The sequence below is a fragment of the Chiroxiphia lanceolata genome, chromosome 6 (genome assembly GCF_009829145.1).
Source record: "Chiroxiphia lanceolata isolate bChiLan1 chromosome 6, bChiLan1.pri, whole genome shotgun sequence".
Classification (NCBI taxonomy): Eukaryota; Metazoa; Chordata; class Aves; order Passeriformes; family Pipridae; genus Chiroxiphia; species Chiroxiphia lanceolata.
This window is the reverse complement of record NC_045642.1, coordinates 16802165-16825410: the sequence shown is the minus strand read 5'-3', so window position 1 is coordinate 16825410 and position 23246 is coordinate 16802165. Positions and strand designations below refer to the sequence as shown.

At 48.1% G+C, this 23246-nt stretch overlaps 1 protein-coding gene across 1 annotated transcript in view; it reads left to right on the top strand.

The window, feature by feature from the left end:
- Positions 1-23246, top strand: part of LSP1 (lymphocyte specific protein 1) — a 50154-nt gene that overhangs the window by 17971 nt on the left and 8937 nt on the right. The window contains exons 2-10 of the mRNA XM_032690604.1: positions 7117-7269; positions 10644-10733; positions 14052-14247; positions 15227-15349; positions 18536-18579; positions 18757-18838; positions 19255-19395; positions 20179-20259; positions 21145-21259. Coding sequence (XP_032546495.1) covers positions 7117-7269; positions 10644-10733; positions 14052-14247; positions 15227-15349; positions 18536-18579; positions 18757-18838; positions 19255-19395; positions 20179-20259; positions 21145-21234 — 1000 coding nt within the window. The 3' untranslated portion in view covers positions 21235-21259. The remainder of the gene's footprint in view (positions 1-7116; positions 7270-10643; positions 10734-14051; positions 14248-15226; positions 15350-18535; positions 18580-18756; positions 18839-19254; positions 19396-20178; positions 20260-21144; positions 21260-23246) is intronic.

The window sequence follows — 23246 nt, the reverse complement described above, 5'->3', positions numbered from 1 at the left end:
TCTGAGAGAGGAGAAAAATAAAATACTAAAGCTGGGTAAGGTAGTCTGTACCTCTTTGACAGATCTATTTGCTTCTCTGGCATGCTTCTCCCTTGCAAAAACAGAGCCCAGACTTCCTGCTCTTTAGAAAAAAAATCCAATTTTTTGAACCTTAAGGCCAAGATGGAGAGACCGTGAGAAAGAGCCATGGTTTGAGGTTGTACACAGCACCAATTTCTCACACCTACAGAATACAGTGGAGTGCTGGGAGGGCTCAGACTCCAGCCCTTTCCTCCCCCTTGCCAAATTCCTGACCGGTGATGTTAATACATTACTGCACCAGCCTGTCTCTGCACTAAGGACCCACAGTCCTGGGAGTGCAATTCATCATCCTGTAAGGGATTCATTTGGATTCTGTCTGCCATCATTAAAACCAATAATAATAAAAAGAAACAGTTGTTCCCATTGGTTGCCTTGTGCCTCTGTGTGTGGCTGTGCTGTGCATCACCTATGGTGTCTGGAAGCATGGAACATCCCCTGTACCTTTTTGGAGCCAGTGTCCTGTGAGTGGCAGGAGGGGACAGATGAAGCTTGTGATGAAGGACCAGCCTTGCCTGCATCCCTCCTTCAGGGTCTGCTCCTGCCATTTGCCACCAACTTTCTCAAATGTGTCTTGTTTTGCTTGTGGAAGCAGTAAATTACTATCAGAGTCTTTCTCTGCCTGACATGCCACAATGACAGGTCAGTCTTTGCAGAGAATTTAACAAAGGCTAGACCAGGCAGAGTTTTATACCTGGTGTGTGTGGATGCATGGCTGCACATCTGCACATCCTTCTCTGGGCAGAAATGGGATGTGTTTTTTTGGAGAAAATCCGAGATCCGTTTTAAAAAAATAAGAGTTGCTTTTATTTTTAAAAGGGAGATAGCTCTCTGCCGTGCTGAATGTGGTTTTTCTTCCATTTCTGCTTGATAAAAGTTTGGGCCGTATCATATTCTGTTCAGATGCCTTGGTGTGTCCTTATCGCTCCCAGGGTGCTGCATTTCCACACCCCCAGCTCCAGTGGATGGTGGGGATGGGCTCTGCGGTCGCCCCTGGGTGTGAAGCAGCTTTATCCTGCTGTTCACATCTTGAAGGTGACCCGTGATTTATAAGCGAAATGAGGAGACGTGGCTGAGACTGTGCAGCTACGTGTGGGGTGGGGAAGCTTGGTATGAGAAAAAGGCTAAGGGTGAAGCATATAGATGCATTTTTTCCTCTCCCCCCTGCCCCCCTTCTTATCCAAACTCTCTAGCCTGGACTCTGAATGGAGCAATGCAGCTGAGGAATTACATGAATGTATGGGAGGGAGAGGCTTGTGCAGTATCTGTGGCTGCCTTTGACTGACACACTGCTGTTTCAGATCTGGGATAACTCTCCCGAGGCTAGGCTGAAATAAACTCCAGGCTGTGACATAATACTTTTTGATTTTATTTCTTTTCCCAGTCTCCCTGTATCATACCGCTATCCACACCCCTTTCCTTATTCAGTGGGTGACCCAGCTGTAGTCTTTCCTATCCAGTCACATTACTCCTAAGTATTGGAAACCCATCCTTGAGGACGTGTGAGTCTTGGTTTTTGTCTGATATGGTGATGGCTGTACCACAGATGCTTTATCAGCCCATGTTCCCTGATGTCACGGAGCCCAGTCTTGGTCACTGGCGTTCAGCAGCAGCCTGTTAGCATAGAGTTAATCTGGGGGTCAAGATGCCAGCTAGACTTCTGCTCCATTCCTTATGTCTTCCTGGTGGCCTTGGACAAGACTTAGGGGCAGGCTTAGGGATAGGATTCTGAAGGTGTCAGGTGGAGGTAAACCTGGGTTTTAGAGAGATCTTCAGAAAGGGCTGAACTGCTGAACTCTGATGCCCAAAACTGGTGCCTGTGGTGTGAGGCATCGCCTAGGACACTGCTTTGAGCCACAACAAATGTGATTTGCAGGGATGGAGAGAAACTGAGCCATGGCAGCATGACTGTACATTGCATGCAAGTGCCCTCAGCCACGACTTCTGTTGTGGTGTGACACCAGTGGTCCTGAGTGGCATGAACAGAGGCATTATCTGGGTATTCCAGCATACTTGCCTCAGTCACACAGATCCATTCTATGCCATTTCTAAGAGATTAATAAGTGATTAATTTGTTGGCAGAAGGTCAAGTGGGTGAGGAAGGCGTTCATTTGTAGCCTTCTGAGGGTGTCCTCCTCCATTTCATGTGGCAGGGTGAGTTGCATGTCTCCGTACCCCTGCCAGTTGTCAGGGCCCTTTAGAAATGTGTGATAAATGCAATATTAAATAAAGCCTGGCAGCTCTGCTCGGCAGCAGGATGAACTTGTTCACAGTCCTAGTCCATATTCTGCACTGATATTGTATCTGGCACTGTGATAAGGCAACACAGGCTGTGGTGGATTACATGGAAGGGGAAGGTCCCGTGCATCAGTTTCTGGCATCTTCCTTTCCCCTACTCTCAACAGAGCAGCCAACGGGACGGCTGCCGGGGGAAGTAGGGCTGTTCTTCCCAGTTCGTCTCTAATTCATGCAGCCCCATCACTTGCAGGTGATTCTTTCAGTGGTGATGGACACTGTTTTATTCGCAGGTGGTGGGGCAATGTATCTTCTGGGAGACACCAGCTGTCATGCCAGGGCTGCATGTGGCTCCTCCTAAATCCTGTTCCTGAAACCTTTTCCCTCGTGAACCCTGGCTCTGGGGGCAACCTACCCAACAGACGCAGCAACCAAAGTCAACACTCTCCTGGCCTGATAACCCAGCGAGCTCAGGAGACAGGAATGTCCAGTGTGCGGGTAGAGGGTTCTTGAGTTTTTCTGGCACAGGTCTGCAAAGCCGAAAGCCTCTGGGAGGCATTTGATTTTCCTTTCTGGAATTAGCTTTAGTGCTGAAGGTTGGGTTTGGGCCAGCAAAGCTTCCTTTGAGCTGTCAACCATGCAAAAGACTCCTTGAGTCTGCAGAATTTCCCTTAAACACAGCTCATCTGGTGCCAGAAATTTCCCTTGCCTGAATATTATAATCTTCTCTAGTGCTGGTGAGGAATTGCCCAATGGAAACGTGACCTTTCCAGCAATGCTGGCTTGTCTGGAGCTGGTGTTTGTGGCCATGTGGAACAGTGAGGCCAGGGCTTGGGTGCCTGTAATGCTGTTCTGCAAAAAGAGGTGTTTTGTAGTGCAAACAGAAACAAAACTCCTCCTTTGGCTGGGGGTCCAGAGGGAGGTGAAGTCAAGAGTTGGATCTGAAATGGGCAGCTGGCCCCAAGCAGAGCAGAAGCCTGAGCATCCCAAATGCCTGGCAAGCAGTGACTCTGTGGCCAAAGCTGAACCAGGGTGCTTTCAGTTCATCTTTAGACCTGCTGGATCTCCTCACCTCCTCAGGAAGAGTTAAGTCCCTTCCACAAAGTGTGTTTGACTCAACCATGACCTTTCAAAAGCTGTTGGCAGAGTTGTAGGGACTGTGTAAGAGAAATGACCCAGTCTTGTGATGAGGTCTTGCTGGAGCAAGTCTTGCTGCAGCTTCAGGCTGCTGGGGCCACAAAGAGGTCTCTCCACCCTTCCTCATCTCTTCTCCACTCAGCCTAAAGTTTGCGTGAGGGGGTGAATTTCCTTTCACATTGCATGAAAATCCCTCTATATAGGGGTTTTATAAAGGTAAGTGGCTGGATGCCGGAGTGTAGCACACTCTAGCTCATCTTGCAATTCTTCAAGCTTCAAGTTGTCTTGCTTTCCATTTCCCTATCCTGTGATGGGTGAAATGAAGTTGAGAGCCCACTGGCAGCTATGAGTTTGCTTTTTCTCCAAACCTCCCCAGCCTGAGATCAACCTGGGAAGGTGCTGGCTGGGGGTGAAAGCAGAGATACGTGGGATCAGCCTCATCCTGAAGCACTGGGTAATTATTTCTAGAAGTGGGAAAGACGGTTGTGAAATATCACTGTGGGCTGAGCACGTTGAGCTGCTGAATGCGATCGTGAACAATTAGAGCAAACGGAAAACCATGGCCCCTTCTTAGAAAATGGAACCGTTTGGAAATTAAATCTTTCCACCTTTTTGCTTCGAAAGGCAATTTAACAGCTGACCCCCTGCTCACACTTGTGCTTGTCCAAATTGGAATGGCGCATTTGTCTGGGGTCCAACAAACCCCTGTAGCTGACCCAAACACAAAAACAAATGCAAGGCTTAGTGTGTCATTTGCTTGTGTTTTTTGTTTTGTTTCGGTTTGTTTGTTTTTCACTAAAGACAAATATTTGTGCTGCTAGGTCAGTCAAAAAGTAATCATCCTTTTTCCTCTGCTTGTCAGTGTGATTACTGAACCCCAAAGCATCACTTATTAAACCTCACTCCACTACCAGCCTGTTTGAGCATGAGAGAGAGCTCAGAATCTGCAAATAAACTGGTTTTAGGTGTTTGCTAGAGAGTGCTGGTATTCCTGAAGGCAGAGTGAGTGGGGGCTTGGTGGGGGCTTTATCTGCAGCCCTTACTGCTGAGCAGAGGCATGGTGCTCCCAGCATTGCAGCCCCGCCAGGATGCTCAGTGTGTCTGAGCCACATCCCAGCACAGCGGCGGACAACCTGGAAGCTGGGTTGCTCTGTGGCAAAGGGAGCTGGGAAAGTTATTTCCCTGCTTTTGCAGAAAAATCCTTCTCCCCAAAACAGTCGCCCCCAGCTCTGTCCTCAGCTTGTTTGAAGGATGCAGGGACAGAATAGCGAGCCGGTGAGGTCATGGGGAGAGAGTTAGTCACATCCAACTGGGAAAGGGAGAGGGCTGCCAACCAACGTTGCTCTCACAGTGTGGAAAGCTCATATGCTTCAGAGGGTACCCCCCTCCAAGCTCCCCTGGGCACCCTGGGCAAGCTGGGAGGGTTCGTGCAGCACTGCCTCTGCAGCAGCTTCCCAAGGAGCTGTAGGAGGGGGTGAAGGATTTTAATTGAAATCTAACTTGTTCTGGCATAAACATGGACCTTGCTTCTTGTAACTGGGGCGATATGGGAGACAGGGGGTTAACAGCCTTTCTGAATTGGAGACTATCTGGAGCTGTCGCACAAGGGAGGGAGATCATGGCAGAGTTTAATGAATGACTTCATTTATATATTAAAAAAAAAAAAAACAACAACACGGTGGCTTCCTGCCAGGCCCACAGACAAGGGTTTCTATGGGAACCTGAGGAAAAATAATAAATAGGAGTGTGGGATGAGTAGGGAAGGGAGGAGGGGAGCCCAGGCTGTGGTCTAGGTCCACGTTGTTCCCCATGGAGAAGAAGGTGGCAAGGGGCGATGAGGGAGTAAAAGGGGAAAGAGCTGAATTTGCTGCTTGCAAAAAGACCCCACCCAAAATAAGGCAGGCAGTAACTACACAGCAGTGGAGCATTTTCTTGGGCTAGTCCTGGGATTTGCTTTTTTCCCTGTTCCCCCATGGGCACAGCAGGGATGGGCAGCTTTTCTACATGGGGCTCCACATCCTGGCTCTGCTGCCTCGGGGCAGGTGGGAGTTCAAGAGGGCAGTGATTTAGGGTCATCCCCAGCTTCCTGACTGGCCGGTGGTGGGACCACTGCGGAAAGGGATGCTGCTGGGGCTAAGCTCGACAGTCCTGCTGCCACTGCAGAGCAAAATAGGCTCCGAGGGAGTCTCCCTGGAAAGGCTACCAAGGTTCATAATGTAATTAGAAAGGCCAGATTTCTCCTGAACAAAATCTATCAATTAATCCCAATGGGCTTTTTTTTCCTCCCGTTGCTGGTAGAGGGAGGTATCTGTCCTGAACCTGAAATGAAAACAGCATTTTAGTGAGACCCTTGGTGAAGAGAGGCCCTTTCACATGGTTGCTAGTCCAGACTGTGGGCAAACCCAGGCAGGCTGGCAGAGTGGCACTTCTGGGGTCAGCTGAAACCTGTTCCTCATTCACTCAAACTGGGCTGAAACAAGTCTCAACTAAGGCATTTCTGGTTTTTTTTCCCCTTTTCCTTTCCACAAGCTCTTTGCCCCCATCTGAACTATGTTGCACTGTATCTCCTATTGAGCAGGTTCATCCTATGGGGACTGCAGTCCTCAGGGCATGCCTGAGGAGGGGAAGTTCAGGTTGGGCTGGATCCTGCTGCTGGTGGGAGATCGCCTTCCTGACTCCCATGTGTATGCCTTGCCTCAAGAGCATTTCTGTAAATAGGTTTGCAAACACCAGGGGAAACAGCCTTCATGGTCTGTTTTGGATGTGGCTGAGCCGGGCTGAGTGGCATGAGGAAGCATCTGCCCCAGCATCAGCCCCAGGTACCACGAGTCAGACCTGGCCAGCTCCAGCTGCCATCACAGGCCCTTTGGGTGAGTGGTGACCATCCCATGGCAGCATGTCCCTTTCTGCCTGCGGCTCAGCTGGTGCTGCCGGTGGTGGAGCAGGAGCTGATCCCATGTGGGGAGTGACTGGACTGGCGTTATCACCAGAGGAGGAATGTGGCATTGCTTCCTTGGGGATGTAAGAGGCCATTCTGCTGACAGAGGCATTATTATTCAGCAGCTGATATGTCTGGGGGAAGCCAGGGCAGGTTTTGCTTCTCTGCAGGGGTGGAAGGAAGCCGGGCTGGGCAGAGCAGGACATAGCTGCTGCCCTCCAGCACTTGGCTCCTGGTCAGGCAGGAGCAGCTCAACTGCTTGAGGAAACTCACCCCCAGCATGCAGATCTTTCCTGTCCTAGGCCAAAGCTTGAGATGGGGATGTTAGATATCTTGCAGCACTGCAAGACCCTTTACAAAAGGTGGTGCAAAGCTGTTTTTGCAGGGAATGGTGCTTCCCAGTGGGCTTCCAGCCCGTAGGAAGGTGGCTGGTCTGGAAGGAAGGGGATATGCACCACATCTTCCTTGGAGAGACTTCCAGGCTTTTCTGCACCCCTCTCCTAGTCCATGTGTCCCACCTTATCCTTGCACATCCATCAGTCCCAGTGTGGAGCTCTGCTGATGGAGGTGAGGATGCCACTTTGAAGGGCTCCGCTCATGATGGGAGCACTCCTCTGCAGAAGCCTCCTGTTTGCCGGGGGGAGCCCAGATGTCTCAGAGGGTTATTACCGGGTTTCACAGGCACTGCCTGATGGCATTAAGGGTGGGTTTTCCCTCTTTCTTGGCAGGCTGACAGCACAGTGGAGCGTGGAAGATGAGGAGGAGGCGGCAAGAGAGCGGCGGCGGCGGGAGCGGGAGAAGCAGCTGAGATCCCAGGCAGAAGAGGGCTTGAATGGGACTGTCTCCTGCTCGGAGAGCGCGAGTCCAGCACAGGAAAACCAGTAAGAAATACCCGCAGATAAATCCTTCAGCAGCACACTTTCTCCTTGCAGCAAAACCCTCCTGCATGCACAGCGCGTGTGTCTCAGTTGTTTGGGGTGGCTTGAGGAGATGGGGAAGTTCTCTAATAGGTTTAGTTTGGGGATCTAGCCCACACTAGCAAATAGTGTGTTTTCTTGTTTGGGCAGAAAAACACAGAAGCCATGCTTTGCTCTTTTTATTTTGGCTGGAGGCTGGGTGTTTTACGGCCCTGAGTGTTTACACTGGGACAGCTTGGGCAAGGCTGAGCTCTGGCAGGGAGTCTTCATTGCCAGTGATTTCAGTGCCTGGTTAAATTTCAACTTGTGAATCATCCTACACGGAAAGTAATGGAGGTTCCTGATACGTGCAAAAACGAACACGTACCTGAGGATGTGATGCACAACCCCAAGCAGATCACAGTGCTGGTGCCCGAGCAAGCAGTCACCTATCCTGGCTGGGCTCCCCACTCCTCCTTTGGAGGATGCTGCCCCAGCACTGGGAGCATGAGCAGCCACCGACCTGGTGCAGTTCACAGTTCCGAGGATTTAAACTAACTTTGTGCTTTAATGGGGCAGGTCCTAAATGGAAGTAGCTCAGGAGGCATTTATGGAGATGCTGAGTTATCTACTGTCAAAGAGGAAACACCTGGAGAAGGGATAGGATGACATCCCCAGCATCCCACCACAGCATCCTACCCATGTCCATGGTTCAGAAGCCCAGATGCTGTGGCAGCACTGAGACTAGCACAAAAACCAGTCTGCTCTCTGAGTTGTCAAACTCTTGTCTCAAAGACCTCAGTCTTCCCACTATTTACGTGTTCAACTTATTTCTAAATATATTGAACTCAGTGGAAAAATTATATGGGGATATAGTCAGAGAGAAGCAACAGTTTAATTTTATTGGAAAAATAGCAAAAGTTATTTATAAAAATCTATTCTTTTTCCATTAAAAGATCTTTTTTTTCTTAGATACTTTAAAAATTATGCAGGACTTTTTTTTTTTTACTTTTTTTTTTTTTGTCTGAAAGCATTGCAGAACACCTTCACAATCTTTTGTGGAAATACACACGGTGATATTCTGCAGACAAAACCACTGCAGTCTGCTCTAAAAGCAAACAGAAGATCTGGACAGTAATAATAATCACTGGCTTTTCCAAACCCCCCTTCATGTGGGAGCTGGAAAATAATTTGTAAAGGTCTTTAAAACAGCAGACAGGATCTCTGGTCTCTGCTTTGCTGGGAGATGCTGTGAGCAGCCTCGGGCCCAGAGCAGTGTGCAGCAGCCCCAGTAACCCAGCTTGCAGGCTCCAGTCCCATTGGCATGGGCACAGGCACACTGCAGATCCCACAGGACCATTGGCGTTACCCAGATTTAATTGAGTGCTTAAGCAGGCAATGACAAGAAGAACTCGTAAAATGAAGGGTTTTGGTCCCTGCTCCATGATGCTTAAGCTTGCTGGGCCAGGCTCAACCAAAAGGATGTTTCTTCTTCTCTGGCCGTTCCCTGGTCTTGTTTATGGCTGCTGACAGCCACCTGGGCTTGCTCATGCGGCCGGGGTCAGCCCTGGCTGTTAATCTTCTGAAGAGCTTTGTTCTCTCTTGTGTAAATACTGGCCCCTCCTTCCCTTGGCTCTTCCCATGCTGGGACTTACGCTGTTGCTCCTTTTAGTTCAAACCAACCCTTGGCATTTCCTTGCACCAAACGGACAGAGTGAATCTCCTGTTCTTCCTTCTCCCCACTAAAGAAAACCAGAAGTACCATGCAAACCAGCAGGTTTGCAGGAAAGACAGGTGTGTCCTTGAGAGCCAGAGGGATGGACATCAGCTAAAGTAGTGGCGTTGGGGCTGTGCTGGCTTGATGCTTCTCCTGGGGCTGTGTTTGCAGAGGGGCACAGGGAAGCAACCAGTTTTCTGAGAGCATTCAGGCAGTCTCCTTTGCTCCCTGGGAGTTTTTCTGATAGCCCAAACACACATTTGTGACCAGGGCCACAAATACTGGAATGATTCTGCCTTGGACACCATCAGCACTCCAGCTTGCCTGAAGCCCTGACCAGTGACTCAGCAGATTTGTTGCCCTGTCCTGATTCCACATCAAATTTTCTGGGTGTTATCCTGGGGCATCCACAAGCAGCCACTACACACAGCAGAAAGTAACCCAGCCCAGGCTGCAGTGTCCTAGACCTATGTAGCATCATTGCTTGGCAGTCCAAGGGGATGCTGAGGCATGGCAGGAGCTGGACTGTGCTCAGTCTTGTGGCTTGAGCAGCCATTTTCATTGTGCACTCCCTGCTTCTCTCCCTGGTGAGAGCACATACGTTTTGTAAATCCTTGGCTCCTGCAGTCAGTTCAATATAAGACTCCCAGATCTCAGAGAATTACTTCATGTTTCAAGCCACTGGGGTCATGGAGGAGGCTGTGCATCTCCTGGCATCTCCTAAGAGCTCAGAAAGGCAAAAAAAAGACTTGCCCACATTTACTACATATTTTGGACCTCTGGGTTCTAAACTAATCTCCAAGTTGCACATCCTAATTCCCATTCCCAGGCAATGTGATCGCCCTGAGTCCCAAAAGCCATCTCCTCAGGCTGATGCTTGCAACGTGATGCTTTCCCACCCAGGACCCCTCAGTGGGAGGCGAGTCTTCTTGGAAACACAAGGAAAGAAGTAGGAAAAACCCAACAGTCCCTGTGCAAGGCCAGCCCACATCTGGTGCCGACAGCTGTGCGCCCCGGGAGGGCTGTGGCTCCACACAGCAGCAGGATATGCACAGGCGGGGAGCTGGAGTCATGCAAGTGCATGTGACTGGCTTAAAGCTGTATGGGAACGTGAGGATCCAGTGTCCTAATCTTTGGATCTTCATGCTTTCCTGTTCTAGCAAGCTGTTCAGGCCAGCTCCTGCTGATGTCTTATCTCTGGGGCTACCTACAAGCATAGGACAAGCAGCAGCTGAGTTTGAAACACCTCTGGTGTGAACAAGCTAGGGCCAGCTTCAGTGCACGTTAAAACCATGGACTTTTTGTTTCTGATGTGCTGCTTGCCTTTGCCTGCATATGGCCCCAGAGACAAGCAGTAAGTGGGGTGCTCCTGCTGGAGATACAGAACTGCTGCTTCTTCCTCTCCATCATGCAATAATACCTCAAGAGACCCCCACTGTACAAGGGTGCTCCTGAGCACATGGCAAAGGCATCTTTCCTGCAACAGAGGATAAGGCTTCAAATGGGGTTTAGGAGCAGCCAGAGGAAAGAAGATGGAATAGCTGAAGGAGAGAAGGACAGTGTCAGGCTGTGGCTCTTTCAGCCCAGGTTTAGGTCTTTTTGCATGCCTCTCATCCTAATTTTCCTTCTTGCGGTGTTTCAGCTATGACTTTAAGCCATCTGGGACTTCGGAGCTGGAGGAAGATGAGGGGTTCAGTGACTGGTCCCAGAAGCTGGAGCAGCGCAAACAGAGGTGGGTAGGACACAGATAAACCCAGGGGAGGGGTACCAATGAGCCCAGCAAAACAAGTGTCCCTGAGGAAGGGTGACCAAACCGAGGTCAAGTCTAGGATGTGTAAGGATGAGGCCAGAGGCTTGAGCATCAGCAGGACAGAACAGGCCCCACACCACTGGAACAGATGCTCTCTCTTGCCCTTTGGGCTAGCTGGGGGGAATGGCCCAGGGATGGCCTCAGGCTTTGGGGATGTTTGGACTGAGCTTTGCACTCCAAGCAATGGCAGCCTGCCAGGACACCTGGGTTTGGAGAAGTGACAACAGCAGATTTAAGCCACCTGAGCTGTTGCAGGGGCTGAAACGACTTCTAACGTAATCCAGGCCAGCCTAAAAAGCTGTTCTAAGTTATTGCTGCTTCCTGGCTCATGTCAGCATAGTGGGTGTTATGGCCCTAGCCCACCTTGTGCTTGACTCCTCTTTGAGCAGGGAAAAACAAGAAGCAAAGAGCCCTGAGCAGTGCCTATGTGCCAGCTGTTTAGTTCCCATCTCCCATCACTCCCCTCCTGCTGAATGGAACCAAACTTCTGCCTTAACCGTTTCCCTTGGGCAGCATCTACCTGCTCATTAACTGTGACTCAGCTCTCTTAGCAGCTTGATTTTGTAGGGAATTTTTGACATAGCCTCTTCTTTACCCCAAAGAATTCTTTGCCCAGAGAGGTGGTGGATACCTCATCCTGGAAACATTCAGGGCTGGGTTGGATAGGGCTCTGAGCAACCTGATCTAATTGAAGATGTCCCTACTTACTGCAGAGAAGTTGGACTAGATGACCTTTAAAGGTCCCTTCCAACCCAAACTATTCTATGATTCTATGACTGAAAAAATGCTTAAGATTAATATTTACTGCTGAACAAATAAATAGAGCTCACAGTTTTGTTACTTTTTTTCCCAAATGTCATGGCTAAACCACTCTGCAAGCTGTACCTTTTCAGCCCTGATCCCACAAGCACTGCTCAAGCACCTTGCCTCCAAGGAGCAGCATTGATTATAACATCTGTGGGAGCAATTAGGAATCATGTGCTTTTCAGCATGCTGCCTCTTTTTCCAGCCCCCCTTGCAAAGAGTTTGCCTGGAGAGAAAGGCTACTGCTATTCCCTCCTTGGCTTTCAAAAGAGAATTAGCTGGAATTAGCATTATCCTCTCCAGAAATTTCTCCTTGGGTTTTTATGTGATGTTTGTGTTTATTCTGTAGCAGGACGGAAAGGTGCTGAGCAGGGGGGATGGTATTCATGGCAGGTGAAGCCCATCAGCAGGAGGCGGTCCTTTAAAAGCAGGGGCTGTAGCTGAGTGGGCACTTGGCTGAAGGCTGGCTGGTTGGAGGCAGCTAAAGGGGCTCAGATCCTGTGGGCCTGCTGGGAGCAGGCTTTTTGCAAAGGCTGGGCTTGCTTCCTAGCAGGTGGCTGTGCCCTGTAAAGTTCCTTCAGGAACTTTGCCCTTGCTGACCTACCTCATCCAAAGGACAAGTTTGGAGTGTGGTGCGAGCAGAGGTAGGCTGTGTGTCTGTGATGCCCCATGCTGAGACAACCAGTGCTGTGGTCAGGGTTTCCCAACTCCTCTCTCTCCTGCTTAACTGAAGATGGAACAAACTCTGGGTTTTCATGTGAAGGTTGTTTAAGTGGTGGCTGTGAATGAGTGGATGGAGACAGCTGCTCTCTTGAATGGAGCTAAAGCAGCTCCTGCATCCCCTGAGGGCCTTGGTACTAAGACATGTTTTCTTTTTGGTTCTGGTTCACTGCTTTGTGGTGGGAGATCCATGCTATCAGCTGCACGAAAGAAGGTGTAGCTGTGCCAGCCTAGCTGTCCCCTATACAAAATTGCTGTGGTCCGAAAGACGTTCTGCAGACTGCATTGTGTCTGCTGGCCCTAATTTTTAACATGAGCTGGCGCTTGAGCTGGAGGCATTGCTGCTGTCCTGGTGAAGAGCTGCTAGTTTCCTGGGCCTTCAGAGCCTGTTGACTTGTTATCCTCCCACCAACAGCCAAGCGAGCCAGAACATGCGTCATCTTTTTCCCCATGTGGTCAGTGTGGAGGGTTGGATGGTGGCTGACCTGTGAGCTGCCTTCCCAGCAGCAAGGGAGTGGGTGGAAAGGTCTTGCTTGAACTTGTTTTTGTGTTTTGGTACTGGCTGGTGAGGCAGAAGTGGTGAGTCAGCCTTGCCCTTTGGCAGCTGCCTGCTAGTCAGCTCTCTAGCCTTGCTCTCACAAGCCAGGTGATTTTCCAAAAAATGGGTGGGATTAGAGAACTTTCCCCAGCCAGAGGACAGCTAGATGGCACAGCTGTGAGCCAGTGGTAGTTCTGGGGTTCTGTATTCCCACTGCCCCTGTGCCCAAAGGTATGGGCTGCTCTGCTTTTGCAAAGTGATTGCATAAACATACTCCTAGGTCTCTTCTTGCAGCCTCGGAGACCTGGAGGAATTCTGTTGTACAAACCTGAATGATTTTTTTTTTTTTTCTGAACCCCTAAACCAAGGGGTAACCCCATCTGCTGTGGAACTCCTGTGTTTTGCTGGGCTATGAGATGAGGGATGTGAGTAGAGGTGTAATTTAGTCTAGTGGGCAAAACTGGGGCTTGGGATCAAGTGTAGATATAGCACTGCTTGCGAAGCGCTGTGTCTTGCAAATGAAAAGCGTCCAGGTGAGTGGCTGTGCAGCCTTGCCCTGCAGTTTAGTTTCAGCTAGAGAAAAGGGGAATCTTGAGAAGCATGTCCATGTGTTGTTGGTTGGATCCTCCTCCAGCAAAAGACTCTGTTAACATGTGAGATGAGTTTAGGCAGAGAAGGGCTGTGTTTGGTGCCCCACATTGAATCGATGCTGGGAATTGTGGGGACAGCATCCGATCTGTGTCCTGTGTGCAGGACCGCAGGGCATGCTGGTTCACCTGGGATTTTAGCTGTAGCCAAGCACGGAACTGAGCCAACACCACATCATGGTGGCAGTGGTCTGAGCAGTTGCCCTCTGCCAGGGGTCTGAGCAGAGGGCAGCTCTCTGCTTTGCTGTTTGTCTTGCCCATCATGATGCTGGTAATGTGCAGATACCTTCAGCTCTGCCACAGCTCTTAGCTGAACCGAGTCTTGGACATTTGAAGTGTGGGAGTGTGCCATGACTGCTGTTACATCTGGGTGCCTGTTATGTTGGGCTGTGAGCCCTGGTGTAGAATACCCAACAAACTGTAGGCTTGGGGAAGTGGTAAAACTGGATTTCTAGAGGTCTGAGGTACCTGATGGTGTCTGTAGGCCCATAATGATGTGTTTTTCTTCTTTGATCTCTCCCCCACCTCTAGATCTCCACGACAGTCTTATGAAGAAGAGGATGGTGGTGTGAGGGAAGCAGAAGGCAAACTGGAGCAGCTTCAGCTGGATCGGGAAAGCCCGGAGGAGATCCGGGAGGAGAATGCGGTTATCAAAGAGGAAGAAAGGTTGTGTCAGGAGGAAGAACAGGCCCAAGAGCAGGAGGAAGGGGAGCAAACCAAGCAAGAGGTGGGATTAGGAGGAGCTGACTTACTTTCTTCCAGAGACTGGTGGGAGAGCTGGTATGGGGGCTGCTCTCCCGAGTCTTAGTTCACCATTGCTGCTTATGCTGATGGGTGCTGAGCCATTAGAGGGTTAGATATGCTTTTGTGGCATAACCTGGGGCTTTTGCTACTCTTGCCTATGTGCCTTCTTGGTGTCACTGCAGGCAGCCTCTGCCCTTTTGTGAGGGTGGTGTTTTTGCTGCCAGAGTTCGTGGTGGTTTTGCCATGTCCCTGCAATATTGAGGGGGGAAGCTACTTCTGTGGTTTTCAGGGCAGTGAATAGCTTTAAAGGAGAACTCAAATCTAAATTATACTGCTTGTTTTTCTCTCACCAGCCTTTGTCACATTTTTGTAGCACTTTGTCTTGATAGATCTCTTAGTCTTGTGTTGCTCCCAGCTGAGGTTTTCTTTCATTGCTCTGATAATTTTTCTTTAAGGAGAGACAGAGACAAAGCTGGAATTTGAGTGGTGTGCAAGTCCATTAGGGTGGCTGAGCTTCAAATGTCATTTGTTCTAAATGGATTTTAACTGAGGATTTTGTCTGAGGCTGGTATGATTTTTGCATTTGAACCGTGTGTGACTCTTCCAGCCCTTCATTCTAAGGGCAGCTTCTCTCTCGCTCTCCTTGTGGCCTCTAAATGAGAAATTCATGGTTTCTTATCTCAGTTGATTAAGAAGTCTGTATTAACTGGCGCAAGGACCCCTCTTCATACCATTTGGGAACCTTGAACCTGCAAAATTTGTGATTTCTGTCCTCCCTTCCAAATGATACATGAGCTTCTTCCCGAATGTTTCCAAATCAGATTATACGAACTCAAAGTTTCTGCACTTTCATGTTTGTTTAGTGAAGAGCAGGAAGCCTGGGAGACAGGAAAAATCACTGTTGTTGCATAATAAGCAGTTTGACCATCTCACTTCCTGGCTTGTTAATTTTCTGCACTCAGGAAAAGAAGAGAAGAAGAAATGAGGAAGAAGAAACACCGGAGAAACGCCAGAAGGCCCCAAGCCTTACCAGCCTGGAAGAGGAGGAGCTGTGCTCTGACCACACTGCAGTGTGCTCCACAAAGGTTTGTGTTCCTGGGGCCCCTCTGAAGGCACAGCACCTATTGTAATAGAGCACCTAACTAATGATGAGGAGAATGATCCCAGCCTTATGGCAATGTGGGGTGCGAATTGTGTTATCTGTCCTGCTACAGACTGGGACTAACTACTTGAGAAGTTTGCTTCATCTTCCATGGTTGTCCCACCTTCTCTCCTCCTACTTTGCCTGTTTGAGCTGTTGAAGGCTGTAACAGTCTCTGTGTTTGGCAATCACTGTGAAAGTCTGAAGTTCATTGAGGACTCTAGGGAATATTGTAATACTGAGAAAGATGTCTGCGCTTTCAACTTGTGAGTTTGGTTAAAGACTGTACAAGAACTCAATCAGAAAATGAAATTTCCATTCCAAAAAAACCCCCACAAAAAGCCCCAGTAACTGAAACACTAGCATTTCTCTATCTTACTTGGAGCAAAATGTATGCTTAAATTGTTTAAACAAACTGGAATTCCTGATCTCTGAAGCATCGTGTCCTTCCCAATCACATCTGTCTGCACTGATGCTCTTGTGAAGCTTCTGTCATTAGCGCCACCTGACTTGCACCTTGTGACTTACATTGCATTTCCTATAGATTCTCAGTTCTGTGTGAGTGCTTTTAAATACAATAGATACAGATAAGCGATTCTGCACTGAATGGTCTTTTGTCTTTGTAAGTCCTAAGCTTTTTGATTGTAGCAGTGAGGGAAATAGTGAGGTGTCTGTGTAGCCTGTTAATCTTCTGTTGGTATTATCTTTGCTTTTTTGCATTTAGATCTGTGCTGTTTGCTGATTAGTCAGCATTTCCTGGCTAGGGATGATTGTATGAGCACTTTCTTTTTTGTCAGTAAATAGATTGCAAGAGGAAGGTTTCATCATCTACAACCATCAGATTCTTGCTCTTAATGGAGAAACCTTTTTTATAATCAAATAAAAAAAGGGGAGACAGGATGGGTTTGGATGCAGGCTATGTAAGGTTTGAAAAGTGGGGTGGGGGTAGCCAAAACATATTCCTGGAATGAGACTGGTGGGGAAATGTGGGAAACACTTTCAGCAACTTTTATGAAACTTCTGTCATTACAACCCCAAAACACACATAACTTCTTAACTTCAACTTAACTGCTGCTGCTAGGATTAGTCCAGGGAAAGGTTTTGAGAAATACAGTCTGTGTTTTATGATAATGATGTCAGAGCTCACCCTGAAGCTAAGCTGGATGTAAAGCTGTTCAGGAAAAAGCTGAACTTGAAATCCTTCCAAAGGAAGGATGATCTTTACACCCTAGCCAGCAGGGCTTTGTGACCACTAAGAACTAAACATGTTGACCACCAAGAAGGTGTTTTGGCACAGGAAGCTCAGCAGAAACCCTGCTTCTAGTGGAAAGACAAAAGCATCTGCAGTCAATAGTGTGTTTCCTTGCCAGCTGTGGCTGGTGGAGGCTAGGTACACATCTGGGGTGGGCTGATGTTGGATTGCAGTGTGATTGGTTGGGGTGTCCAGGGCTCAGAGGGCCACCGTGGCCTGAAGGGCTGAATTGGTATATGGTGGAAAGGGGGAAGCCTTGTACCAATCCTTTTTTGTCCCAGGCTGCTTGTGAGCCATGAGCTTTGAGGTTGGCTGAGTAAAAAACTGTGGTTTCTTTTGGCTTACAGAAAGTGCTTTGGACCAGAGAAATACACAACTTTTGCTGCAAGGAATTGCCATACAGGGTAGGGGGAGGTGGTCTCTGAATAGCATAGTGAAAGTTTGTTCCTACCTAGACTGTCATGCTGGGATATACTGTCACCTATAGCTTTTTCTAGGCCCCTCTAGAAAACCCCTGTTTAACCTGATGCTCATTTACAACCTTTCAGAAGCCCCTGTGGGTGGTTTGCACCTCTCAAGGCTTTTTGCTATTGATATGTACTTGTGGTTGAGAAGCAGAGACATGGGCAGGGATCTGCCAGGTTGCCCTTTCAGGTTACTGTTATGCACCATGAGGTAGCAGCCTGCCCATCAATGAGCTGGATGGTCAGTCCAGTCTGAAGTCATGGCTCAGAGGCAAGCATCGCCTCCTGTAACACCAAGGAAAGGAGTGAGCTGGCAGCAGGCAGGCAGCCTGCCTGGCAGAAAGAGCTGGCTTATGGGCTTCTCTCGTGCTCCTGTGTTGGGACCCTGCAGAGTGGCTCTCCCCATGTCATCTCTATTAGCCAGGGTTGCACTGTTTAGTTGTTCTCTAATAGGCCTTCTGCTCTTTGGCACAGCTGGTAAATGTGTCTTCTATGTGACACTGTCTTGTCTTCTGTTTAGCTAGAATTTAGCACTGATTTCCTGAAAGCATCTTAAAAGGATCATTCAGTGCTGTTTTTTATCTGCTAACTTGGTAGGTGATGTTTCCTGTGGCACAGGCAGCAGTTTTACAGGGGGAGAAGGCTCCTTTTTACTTGGTTGCTGCTCCTTGACTCTGTGGGAGCTGGTGTTAAGAAAGCCTCCCCTTTGACTTCAAGGTGATTTTTCTCTCTGTATGCTTGTTTTCTGGGGCATGAAAAAGTTGCAATGTTTAGCAACATTTGGGCTTTCCTTTCCTGCAGTGGTTGTGAAGTGCTTGCTTGCCTTCCTGTCTTGGCCAAAGAGTTATTGCACAGGAGCTTCTGGTGCAAAACTCTTTCCTGATGGCTTGACATGAAGAGCTGCCTTGCAGGTGGCTCCATGTGCTGACTTGCCCTGTCTGTGTGCCTCTCTGGTCTAAGCTGATCTAACTCATGCCTGTGCTGCTCCCCATGCTTGGCTTTTCTTCCACAGATGTAGCTGGCAGTGCCTCTATTTTTCCCCCTTGTCTTTCCACACTTGCCGCTTTCCCTGTTGTGCCTGGCTAGAGAATCAAGTGTCTGGGTAGAAACCTGCTCCCTCATCAGAGAGAGTAGAGAAAACGGTCTTGGTTGTTGCTTCAGCTGTCAGTTAAGCTGCACATTGTTGGTTTGCCCCTGAAACTGGTTGGGATTCTGCTCACCTGCCGTGGAAAGAAGGAGGAAAGGGAATGCTCACTGTCTCTCAGCAGTATAGGAACATGGGACTGAGTGAGGCATCTTTAACCAAAATATGGATGAGGGATCAGGGAAAAGAAAATGGTCTTCTGGGGTGACTACATTCATCTGGGGTCCATAGAAAAAAGTAATATCTTTGTCTTTTTTTCTCCCACTTCAGATCACGGACAGAACTGAGTCGCTGAACCGCTCAATACAGAAAAGGTATTTCTAGGGTTGACCTCAGGGTAAAGCAGGTCAGTTCCTGCAAATGGAGGATGCCAGCAGGTCCTGCTGTGGGGAAGGGCAGGAGTGACAGGCTGTCTGTGGCCCTTGGAATCCTCCCTTCTGCTTGAAGTGCTGGGGGAACACATTAATCCTTTTCTCTCTTCTGCTCTCCAGTAACAGCATAAAGAAGACTCAGCCTCCCCTCCCTGTGTCGAAGATTGATGACAGGCTGGAGCAGTACACACAGGCTATTGAGGTGGGCTGCTGTGTTGTCTATGTCCCCACCCTTGAAGGAGCCCCCTTTCCTGGTGTTGCTCTCCTCCTGTGCCTCTTAGCTTTACCATCTGGGAGATGACAACTAAATTGTCTCCTCTGGATGGGAGTGCTGCTTGCTCCTGTCTGTATCTCCCTTCACAGCACAAAGTAGGTGTTTTGTTGTTTTTTGGTTTTTTGGGGTTTTTTTTGTTTGTTTGTTTGTTTTTAGCAAACTGTCCCATCCTTGTTTCCTTATTTTCCCTGCTAAAAGGATGGAAGTTTCTGACAGAAACTAGTTAGACTCTACAAGTCTCCTTTCATAGCCCCTCATTCCTGAGGACCTTCAATTACAGGAGTTAAAAAAAAAAAAATAAAAGCACACTCTTTAATGGTGATGTGTCTCCATTTGTTTTCCAGACATCCACAAAGGCTCCAAAACCTGTCCGGCAGCCCTCTCTTGACCTTCCCACCACAAGCATGATGGTAGCCAGCACGAAAAGCCTCTGGGAGTCTGGGGAAGTCACAACTCAGTCTGCTGTGAAGCCCTCTGCTTGTAAGGTACGGCACGTGGAGGACTTGCCTTGCCTGTGCAGGGGCTGAGGGACTGGCACAATGTGCATTGCTGCTGTGTTAGCCTGTTGGTGTGGCTCGTTCATGGTGCCCACCACCTCCCAAGAGATTCAATCTCTTCTACCAGGTTGCAAGGCCTCTTACCTTGGAGATTCAATTTGTCTGTGTTAGGGTCCCCAGTTGTCCCTTGGTGGTGCAGCTGGGAAAGCCTCCATGATGCTGGTTGAGGCTCCAACTCGAAACGGGAATAAAATTGGCTGGTGGGGAGAATGCATCTGTCTTCTGCAGGGGCTTGGGCTGAGCTCCAGTTGTTGAGCACAAAGTTGATCTAGTACCAAGGTGATAAATCTTGTAAATTTGGAAAACGCATAGAATATTATGTATTGCTCTCAATGATTTCACTTTCTGGTTGTTGTGATTGAGGCTGATTCTGTAACACATTGGTTGCAAATCTGTGTATATGTGAGCAAAATTCTTTCCACTCAAGAAGCCTTGATGGTAATGTGTCCTAAATAGTTAGCAAACTTAAGAAAATAAACATCATGGAACTGATTCAAACTCTCATTGAAGAGACTTAGAGGAAAACATAGGATATATACTGGGAACAGGAAGAAGTTTTTGGGATCATAGGTTTTAGCTGCAGCTGTTATAGGTCAGATGATGTGATATAAATAAAAAAGGAGGTCAGATGTGTGGGTTTGAAATGGACACGAACAGAGGCACGTACAGCAGCATTAGCAGTGAAGGGTAATGAGAACATCATCTTCTCAGGATATCGTGGCTGGAGACATCGTGAGTAAAAGAAGTCTTTGGGAACAGAAGGGCAATCCCAAACCTGAGAGCAATATCAAGGTGAGCTACTGTCTGTGAGTATTGAGAGCACTTGCTCTGCTGAAAAACAGAAGAGCACTTGGCTGGATTGGAAGTATTGAGAAGATGATGATGTTCTACAGGGACAAGGGCTACCTGTACCTATCAAAGCAATTGTATACCTAAGAGCTCTTCCTAACAGTGAAATACTATTGCTTCAGCCCTAGTGAAAATGGGGGCAAAAATTAGTTTTATATCCAGTAATGCTGTAAGGTCTCTTGAATAGCTTGTTCTCAGCCCATGAGCTGGGAGTCTCAGCCTTCTAGGCTTCAATGGAACTGCAAATGTTGAGTTACTTTGCTCTTATTATGTTTTTTAGTATTGCAAGTAAACAAAACATGCAAAACTAAGTGGAACTGAACCTAAGGCAGTATCAACATTTGCGGATGGATCTGGGGTTTTGTGGGAATGTTTGTAGAAATGTCTTTTAAAATGCAGCAAGGAGCAACTGCTCAAACTCTCCAGGCTGAGAGAGGAAAATCAAAGTATCTTGTCAGTTCCTGGCTTGGAGCTGGCAGTATATGGTAAATAAAACCAATTCTTGCCATGGGTAAAAACAACCCTGGCTTGGGGGTCTGGGCTCTTAGGTGAGTCTTCCCTCACAATGCCTGGCATTGCATCTTCTCTTTCCTATTACACATCCTGTGCTTGCTGTGTTATCCTGTGCTTATAGAAAGTGATGATGGATCTGTGCAAAGAACTTTGTGTGGAAGGGGCCAGAAGGGAGTACAGAGCAGGCTGTCTCCAAGACTTTTGGTATTAAAAACAACTGTATCATATACTCATCTGGCTTCAGTTATTTGATCTCGACTGTCTATTTAATGGAGAAAAATGCTGACTTTGGCTCTTTCTTTCTCTCCTGTTCAGTCCGTTCCTTCTGGCAAAAAGTATAAATTTGTTGCAACAGGCCATGGCCAGTACAAGAAGGTGTTGATAGATGACACTGCAGAGCAATAGTATGCCTGGAGAACTCATTAACCAGGTAGGTGGGATATGACCTTGCACTATGTAACAAAGTCCTGGACTCTTCTGGCAGGATGTTGGGTTATTTCTGCCAGCTGCACTTTGGGTGAATTGGAAGGTCCTGTATGGGAACATCTGGAGCCTTGCTTCCTCTGGACCTGACTGTCTGAGCTGGAACGGTGTGGGTACACAGCAGGGGTTTGTTTTTGCCTCTGACTTTCTGATGCTGATAGGAAGTTGGATACCTGTGTTAGTTTAATCTTCAGGATAAGTCCCTTAGCTGCTGCTGTTTGGGTGAAGATGTGTTTGCCTTTGCTAGTTCAAAGGAACAGTCTCAATAAGCTCTCTTTTTTTATGCTCTCTTATGTTGCAAGGAGAAGTAGATATTTGGAGGTCATTCTGTCTGAGCATGGTGCTGATGTACTTCTGAAATTCAAGTGTTTCTGGGGTCTAATTCCCAGATTTACTGAATTAATTATGGGGAAAACTTTTCATGGCTCCAGTAGCCTCTTGGAACGAGTTCATAATAAGGTTGTAGCAGGGAGGATGTGAACAGCTGTTGTGCTGGGTAGACCAACAGAGCAGAAAGAACTACTCTCTGATGTGCAGCAAGGGGGAAGGCAAGGCTGGGTTACTGTCTCTGTGCTCTCTTGAAATGGCTTTTGGATCTCATGTTCCTATTGTGTTTGTGCTCCTGGACACCCTGGTGTTATCTTGAGTGGATGATAGTGGATTGCATCAATAAGGAAGAATGGTGCAGAGGGAGGTGATAACCAGTTGGATCCAACTGGGCAGCATCTGGCACAATGAGTGGAGAGGAAGTTGTTGAGGGTGAAAACAAGCTCATTCTCTTTTTTGCTACTATAAAAAAGAAGCTTTATTTCTTAGCCAAGCTTATAAATAGCTCTGTCTGCTACAAAACACCTTTTGTTTCTGAATTCTTCTGGGACCTGTGTTCCTTCCTTTCCCCACCCTCCCCCCCCACCTTAAGGAGATGCCTTCTGAGTGCAGCATATTGTTTGTTTCGTTTTTTAGTGCCCATTTGGAGGAGAAGCCCTTTTGAATGCTACTCTAAGAGCAGCAGTACAAACTCAAGGCTGCCCGGAGATATGTTTTTAGCCCACAGAACTTGTATCCTCAGCTTACTTCTCTGCCTGTGACTTTCAGAAACCTATTTTAAGGTCTCCTCTTTGATCAGTATCTTCATTTTCCAGAAGTCTGTTTCAGTGTACCAGGTGGGAGCCTACTGAGCTCCGGTTCTTTATAGCAAACAGGTTTTGCTAGGTTGTCAGCAGGTTTGTTTGCCCTACCTGAGCTTCTCTAAGCAACTCAAACGAAAGTGCCTTTGACTCTGGTCTTTGCCTTTCAAGAAAGGATGCTGGGCAGGGACTGTCACGGCATGTGCTCTAGGATCCACCCAGTACTCCAAACAGCTGTGGCACAACACTGTTGCACTGTGGGTTTGTTCAAAAGGAAGTTGGTTTTGGGTTTTTCTTTTTTACTGTGAATAGCAAAATGACTGCAATAGCTGAAGGAGCTTGGCTTGTTTCTGTTCTTAGGTTTTAACTGGCTGTTTGGTGTGCTGTGAGCTCACTGCTCCCCAGCTCCTCTCCACCCCCTGAACTATGTTCGTCCTTTTCTGTACTACTGGATCACTTTGTCATTGCCTTCTTGCTCCCAAACCCTTCTGGATTACCCCTGTGTCACTTTCTTAACACCACCTTATCAGCTTTCTAGTTGCTTAAGCACAGGTAGAGTTTTTCTTCCTCCCCTTCCTTCCTGAGCTGCAGGACCTCAGTGCAGCCTTTGGAGCAAGAGGTTTTCTCTAAGTGGCAGTTTGGGCTCTTAGCCCTCTGCCTGAGGCTGTTTGACATTGAAAGGAACCAAATTCTGTGCCCATTAGCATCCACCTTCCCTTGCTCAGCACAGCAGCTCAGGCTGGGACATACTGCACTGACTTCCAATGCAGAGCCATTGGTGAAAATCTGTTCCTTACAAGACTCTGT